The 8,130-nt window shown below is 38.3% G+C and overlaps 1 protein-coding gene across 1 annotated transcript; it reads right to left on the bottom strand.

Moving 5' to 3' along the window:
- Positions 1–3,501: 3,501 nt before the first annotated feature.
- LOC137718808 (uncharacterized) lies at positions 3,502–4,182 on the bottom strand. Its single transcript, XM_068458343.2, has one exon. It carries the CDS (start codon positions 4,078–4,080, stop codon positions 3,742–3,744), a length of 339 nt encoding a protein of 112 aa, XP_068314444.1. The 5' UTR covers positions 4,081–4,182; the 3' UTR covers positions 3,502–3,741.
- Positions 4,183–8,130: the final 3,948 nt, after the last annotated feature.

Here is an 8,130-nt window from a genome sequence, read left to right as displayed (position 1 = left end):
TCACAGCTACTGACAATTTGTAGACGAGAAGACTGCACATATAAGGAGTGCGTTAAGGCTCCTCAACGGTGCAATGTGCACCAAAAATTGTACATGTTGCTATCCAAGTCAGTAGCAGCAAAAAGAAGATATGCAGGGATTTTCAGTTCCCTCTTTCCGCACACCGTTGGTCGTCTTATGAGTGTTTAAAGAAAGCAGCAAGCCCCTCAATTTTCTTTTGTAGCAGAGTGATTATCATCACAATTTTCTGGTGCCTAGAGAACTGCAACTACGAGTTTCTTTGAAAAAAACAACAAAAGAGTCCTTGTGCTTTTTTCTCTCAAGTTCACACATGGCGGAAAAAGCCATCTCAAAGACTTAGTTTTTAAAGGAAACGAGTTGTTGGGCTGCCATATTTTAATTTCTAAGAATTCCATTATTTCTTATAAGTTTGTTTGATGCCAGAGAAAAAAATATATAACATGGCGAAAGGAAAAAGCTACAGCAAGAGAGGGAAACAAAAGCTCCTCCAAAACTTTCCACTCATGTGGGAATTATGAGCATGGCCTCATTGATTGAATATGGTGCATGAAACACATAAATATGGAGACAAAATGCAAAAGGGTACAAAACAAAATTTGCCCCTTGATGTCTTTACGACATGGAGACAGAGAGCCTACAAAGCTAATTCTACAAAGTCAAATGACAATTGGAAGACTAGGCTCAGGCTCAAGGTGCACTAAAATTGGTGCAGTTGTTGTCCATGTTCCACCTGCTCAGTAGAACACTCATCAAGTCTCATACGAGCACCAAGACGAAACAAAGAAGAAACGATAGTCAACATTGTCATCTTAATCTCTTGCGACAGCTACCTTACAACACCAAGGATTGAAAAAGATCATTATTTCATGAAGAAATAATGTGGAGATGACTCACAGAATTTGCATGCAAAAACAAGATCATGTTAGTCTCATAAGAAAACAAAGACATGCAACAACTCTCATTGACTTCATAAAATTCTAAAAGCTTTGCCACATCCTCAAATAGATAGCAGAAGATAGTTGTTTCCCTGATTCCATGAAAAAGACCTATTTGGACTTGGAAATATCAAGAAGAAAAAAAAAAAGCTTGTTGTCAACTTTCCCAAGTTCATGAATTTTCGGCCTTATCAAATAACTAGGGCCAAAATAAATGGGCAAAAGCCTAACAGTATGATGGAGACACATTGAGTCCAACCAATACAGAGATAACGTGGACGGTGCCAAATTCATGCACGAAAATTATTCAAATACCATGGATGTGAACCACCTCAAAGTACCAAACTCAATGGACTCACCACCTCAAATTGGTGAAACTCATGCCATGTATCAAATACCAAGTGGCATGAAGCCATATCAATTCCCAAATGGCACGAAGTCGAAGAAAAGTCTCAAATGGCATGAAGCCATGTCCAAATTCAAATGGCACAAAGCCACGTCAAATCAAATGGCATAAAGCAGCTACAAATGGTATGAAGCCGTATCGAATATCAAATGGCATGAAGTCGCATTCCGCTCCAATGGCTCAAAGTCCTTGCCCGCATGTAGGAGTGGGCAAACGGGTACGGGAATTGCGGGTTGGGGCGAGTAATCAAGGTTCGGGGTGAGTACGGGCAGGTTCTCAATTTTGTAAAAACAGAACAGGGCGGGGGTGGGGTGTTCCTTTGAAGTTTTCGGTTTGGGCCGGTTCCAAAAGTATAAGAACCGCGGGTACCCGGATCGGGGCGTTTGTGATTATAATGGATGGACGAGATTTAAGATATCATCTCTCCATCCAATCTCAACCGTTAGTTTCAACCCTAGCCACCTTACACTTAGTCTCTCAGACTCTCAGACTCTTCCTCGACTGCCTCTCCCTCGACTCCATGTCCCTTCCCTCTCGACTCCAACTCTCAGACTCTCGCTCATAGTGCTCACCGTCGTCGGGACCAACACAACATCACCAACTCCGCTGCCGCGACCACCATCACTCACCCTATAACCACTATCGAGCTCCAACTCTCAGACTCTCATAGCGCTGTCGCGACTAACACAACGGCACCACCTCCGCCGTCGCGACCACCATCATCACCCTATCACCACCATCGAGAACACTACTACCAGTACCAACCATCATCCTTCTAAAATTTAGGTAATTTTGAATTAGGTTTTATTATTAATGTGAATTTCTGGTGTAGGGAGGGATTTTAGGGGTTTTAATTTTGAATCATGTTGCCACCATTTAGGTTTTTCTTAAAATTTGATAACAAAGTTTTTACAGAAAAATATTAATGTTATTAATGTTATTTGGGTTACTGAAAAATATGTTTTTACGGAAAGCAACGAGATTGTACTGTCTTTATAAGTATAGGGTTTAGGATCTAGAATATGAACTGGGAACTAATTGAGCTGTAAAAATGTTTCAGGATCTAGAATATGAACTGGGAGAAGTAGAATTTAGAGATGGAATTCCGGATGTCAAGTTCAGTAGGGTGAGAATTTGAATCACAGAGTTGTTAAAGACATTAAAACATCAATTTAGCTTCTATATACGAAAAATAAAACATCAACTCAGAAACTGCCATGCCAAAAATAGTAATTAACTTGATAATTAAGCAAATAAGGAGCTAGTGTAATACTTTTAAATTTATAAGATTTCTTTGTCAACTTATAAAATATATGGACTATTATGTTATTGCTCCGCAACGAGGTTTGTAACTTAAGTATTTTAGACTTTAGAGCATTATTCATCATTGTATTTGAAATTTTGCGTTTATCCGTTTTTATGATCAAAATCTCAAGTCTGATTTTCCCTTCTCAGGTCACCAACATTACTTTCTATTGAGAAAAGATAGTATCCTACCAATATCATAGACGTTAAAATATCATTTTTGAATAGCCACTTTAACCCTCCTTTTTTTTTTTTTTTTTAGTCAAAGGTTACTTTATTACCACAATACAACAAATTACACAAATTAAAGCTCATACAAAATAACCACACAAGCAAAAAAATAGACCTCAATAGTAACCCAAATACCCAAAACAAAGTTTTGAGCCCAAAACAAAAAAAACATAGAAGCTAACCCTAACTGCTTTCCTTCAACAACATCGCCGAAAGCACTGGTCACGAAAATGAGAGTGACTATAACACTTCATGATTAATAGGCTGACTATCCTCCACTATTATCTTGAAGAACAACCATTTCAACAAAATTGTGCTCGGCATTTGGTTCATTTCAGTCAGCAACCTAGTATGCCTTGCCTGCCAATACAGAACACGAAAAGACACCTTTTATACTGACATTAGGCTTCACCGGCCGGGGCATCGGTTCTTATTTACGAATGCATCGGTTTTTCACATATCTCACCTATCATAATTTTTGATATTAAATAATTTAATCCATTAACGTTATTATTTATTAAAAAATAAATAAAAAGACCCAATCTACATTCGGACACCGTCTGAACTTTTTTTTCAGTCAAAAGACACCGTTTGAACTTTAAATAATCAAAAGTGAGGCCAATTTATTTATAATACAAAATTGCTAAATATCATCACCTTGTCCGGAATAATTATTTATTTACAATCATATCCCTCCCTCCATCCAAAAAGCAAACCTCTATGTATTGGCGTTCATAGATTTACTAGATATACTAGATGTATACACACCAACGACCAAGAAAGAGAGATTTCACCCACCTCGATCTTTTCTTTTTCATTTCCCCCCCCTGTTATTTATCAAATTTACGAAGAGCCTCCATAGCTGATTTGTTGCGGGAGCCTAAACCGGACGTCCGAAGCCGACGAGCGGACGGCCACGCCGTGCCAGCAAATACCACCCTTGCACGTCTCATGAGCAACGGGAGGAGGATTGTCGTCGCGCGAAACTGCATAAGTGGCTTTACGGGAGACGTCCCATGTCAGAGTCAGGAACAGGATAAGGCACACCACGGCTGTGGAGAGGATTAACACAAAGGCACCGCCGAAGCTCTGCCCAGACGCCACCCCGTACGCCTTGATGGCGACGATGAGCGCCACGTAAATCGTCGTCAAGTTCCTAACCACCGCGTCAGAAACCGCCATCTGCTGGGTCTGGGTGGGGTTGGGGGCCGGGGGGCTTTGAGAATTTGAGGGACACCGATCAACTTAGCTCTTTGACCTCTCTTTGACATGTCTAGGGTGGAGTGGCGGCTATTTAAAAGAAAAATTAAAGGGGTCCACGATTAAGTGATTTAATCAAAGGTTGCTTCTATTAACCGCTAATCTTGACTACTTTGGAGGAAATTATTGGAACTTTGGAGGGCTTTTTAAGTAAATAAATAAGGATCTATCTCATGTACATAGAGGTTAGGTCAGTTGATCAAAATTCTTCATCATCTTTTAACACTCAATTTAAATATTATCGGTCAAACGACAAATAATCAGTCGCATGTAATTCTATGTTAAGTCAGTTAATTTTGACAATGCCTCGTCTTCTAAACCCCGTTATTCTTGTTTAGACCTAAGAATCCATCACACACAAATATACGTCAAGTCAGTTAATTAGGATATTGTACCGTCTTCTTCCATTTGAATTTAATTATTAATTCTGTTGATTTGAGCAATTTAGAACACCGTCTCGTAAAAAAAGTCTTGATGTTTCTCAGCTGCCATCTGATCGTGTTGTCTTGATGGAGAAGGCTCAATCTTGAGCCTATCTTCAGTTTTTGGGCGGTTCTTGAAAGGGGATCAATTTAATTATTAAGTTGGATGTATGTTTTTCTAGACTGGCGACTTGCAGTTGCTTGAAGTTTTCCCTTCTCATCAATTTAATTATTAAGTTGGATCAAATTGAGATGTTAAGGAGAATCTTAGTACGTGATCTTTCACCATACTTAAAACTCAATGACGATTTCAGAGCATTTAGTAAGTAGATGAGATATGTAAGTAGTATTTCGTCATACTAAAAAAGCAATGACGGATATAGATATTTTTCTCCTCCGATAAGTATATGAAATATGCAAGTCAAAGTAACTATCTACTGTGGCTCATCAAATGTCCAACTAATGAAGATTGTCAACGTAATAGATAATTTTATGTGCATCACTAGTGTAGAGTACGTAAGAACGTAATAAACATTTTGTGGATCCATCAGTGTTCACATCTTAATAAAAACAAAACGTAATTAGCCAAAACATAATTAGCATTAACGAAAATTGGATTCCAATTTGATCGATGGTCCTGTGCCTTGTTCTAAAGTATGGTTGATGAGGCAACATGTATACGTACATAATCAGATGCAACGAATTGGAGCTTCATGATCGATGAAACGATATCAATCTCGAAAGGCATAAAAAGGCCGCCAAGATTTGAGATCTAATGGCTCAAAAGCATTGCATCTACATCGGATTCAATTTCATAAAATATTAACCAATTAAATTTAAAGCTTAGGGAAGTGTGTGATGGCAATTTGGCAATGGCCTCATTCGTTGAGCTAATTAGAAATAAGCCCCAACTAGCCTAAAGGCGTAAAAGAAACTTTAGCGTAACGCGAAAGCATATATATTTTTCGTAAAGATAATGCAGAGGCTGGCATTATTTTAATTAAACAATGACTCAGTTTTTTATTATTTGATCAAACATAAAAGCTGTTTTATTGCGTCTCATAAATATTTGGCTAAACTTTTGTGTTGTATTTGATTATATTTTTCTTAAAAGGTTCCGCTAGTGGCTTCGCCACGGTAATTTATTTTAGTCATAATCGTGTAACTTATCAGCGTTAGGAATCGAACTCAAGATACATTCAATTAATTGTTTATAAAGGACCATTTAGTACTGCGGTCTAGTAGTATTTCTCTTCACTTGTAAGTGAGAGGTCTTCAATTTGATTATCACCAAAGGCGAATTTGAATCGCATTATTGCTAGTCCATTGTGAGGTTAAGCCCACCTCCTCTCCTTAGTGTAGATAATATTGTTTGTTAAAAAAAAAAAAAAAGAATGTTAAGATAGGACATTTGCTTATTTTAAGTAGATGAAATAAGGCATTGAAATTATGAAAGACAAGGAATGGGAAAAAAAATCAATTAGGGAAAAGTATTACTCCAATTTATGATTTTGAAAAGGGGTGTGCTATCCACATACTCCATTTTACTTCTTACACACCCCTTGTTAATTTCTATCCGTTGATTTTCTTCAATTCATCCGATCTGACTGCCGAAAATTAAAAAAAAGTGTAAAAAGTAAAATGAGGTGTGTGAATATCATACCCCTTTTGAAAATATTTGACAACTAATTACATAATCCATATGTTGTGTATTTGTAAAAGTGATGAAGCTAGAAACTGGAATTATTTCATTTCCTTTTTAATACCCTAACAAAGCAACTAAGCTTGTTATTAGTATTTTTTTTTCTTTCTATTTTTTCAAAACATGTATTAAATTTGAACGTGCCTTCATTTCAAAGAAAAAACTATAAGATGAAGCGAGGACCTTTTGTTTTATTTTATTTTTATTTTTAAGAAACGATATTATTTACACTAGGAGGGAGGGGTGGAGTTTGGTCTCATAATGTGCTAGCAATAGTGTGATTCAAATTCGACTTTGGCAAAAATCGAACCTAAGACTTCTCACTTACAAGTTAAGAGAAATATCATTTGACCATAGTACTAAGTGGCTGGTAAGGAGCTACTTAATTCATTATTCCAAAAGAATCATCACAAACTTATTCTTAATGAAATTGGAGAGACGAGTGAACATAAGATGACTATTTTAAACGCATAACAATTCTTGAGAAAAAAAAAGGGTCAAGTAGTAAGTAAGGATAAACACTTAATTTTTAGGGATTTAGTCAAATTGATCTCAACTTTTTAAAATTTTCTAAATAACTACTTAATGTTTGAATAATTGACACTCGTTAGGTAACCAATGTTAAGTGATAAAGTCACAAGGATTAACTCATGACGTGGGCAAATACAAATTTATTTATTTTTCACTAATACGTCATTTATGGTGTGACATCCCACATCGCCCAGGTGAGTGATCCTTATATGTATATTCTCATCCCTACCTAGCACGAGGCCTTTTGGGAGCTCACTGGCTTCGGGTTCCGTAGGAACTTCGAAGTTAAGCGAGAAGGGGGCTAGAGCAATCCCATGATGGGTGACCCATTGGGAAGTTGCTTGTGAGTTCCCAAAAACAAAACCGTGAGGGAATGGTAAGCCCAAAGCGGACAATATCGTGCTACGGTGGTGAAGCGGGCCCGGGAAGTGATCCGCCCCGGGCCGGGATGTGACAAATTGGTATCAGAGCCTAACCCTGATCGCGGGTATGCCGACGAGGACGTCAGGCCCCTAAGGGGGGTGGATTGTGACATTCCACATTGCCCAGGGGAGTGATCCTTATATATATATATTCTCATCCCTACCTAGCACAAGGCCTTTTGGGAGCTCATTGGCTTCGGGTTCCGTAGGAACTTCGAAGTTAAGCGAGAAGGGGGCTAGAGCAATCCCATAATAGGTGACCCACTGGGAAGTTAATCGTGAGTTCCCAAAAACAAAACCGTGAGGGAATGGTAAGCCCAAAGCGGACAATATCGTGCTACGGTGGTGGAGCAGGCCCGGGAAGTGATCCGCCCCGGGGCGGGATGTGACATATGGAACTTTAAATGCCCAAAATCAATGACTTTGATTCCTAAATTTTCTTGATTAAAAGGGAGTGGATTCAGGGACTCATAGCTTCATATATAATGTGACAGTGAAAACCCTCTTTAATACTTTTTTACGTTATAACTTAACGTTAATGACCTAACAGATGTCAACTGGAATCACTCCCGAAGATTGGTTAGTCAATTGGTTTTAACAAAAAGAAAAGATATGCAGATTTTACTTATTAGTTGTGTAGATTATGGAGGCCCAATCTTCTTCATTCAATTAATTGTAATTGGGCTTTGATAATTCAAGCAGATCAGAAGCAAAGCTATTTTTTTTTATATTATTTCTCCACGTCAAGGACGAAACAAGCGCCAATACTAGATTGCCACGTTTAACCAGCAAACACTAGCCCTACGATCATCCACGGTGGTAGCACAAGCTCTGATCTGACCCGTCAAAGCCAAGACTGGAATTCTCAAGTCGTCGGTGGGCCCGTCTCCACGTC

This window comes from Pyrus communis, chromosome 8, assembly GCF_041283825.1.
Source record: "Pyrus communis isolate YQ-2024b chromosome 8, ASM4128382v1, whole genome shotgun sequence".
NCBI lineage: Eukaryota > Viridiplantae > Streptophyta > Magnoliopsida > Rosales > Rosaceae > Pyrus > Pyrus communis.
The sequence above is the reverse complement of the archived record's forward strand: the minus strand, read 5'-3'. Positions and strand labels throughout refer to the sequence as shown.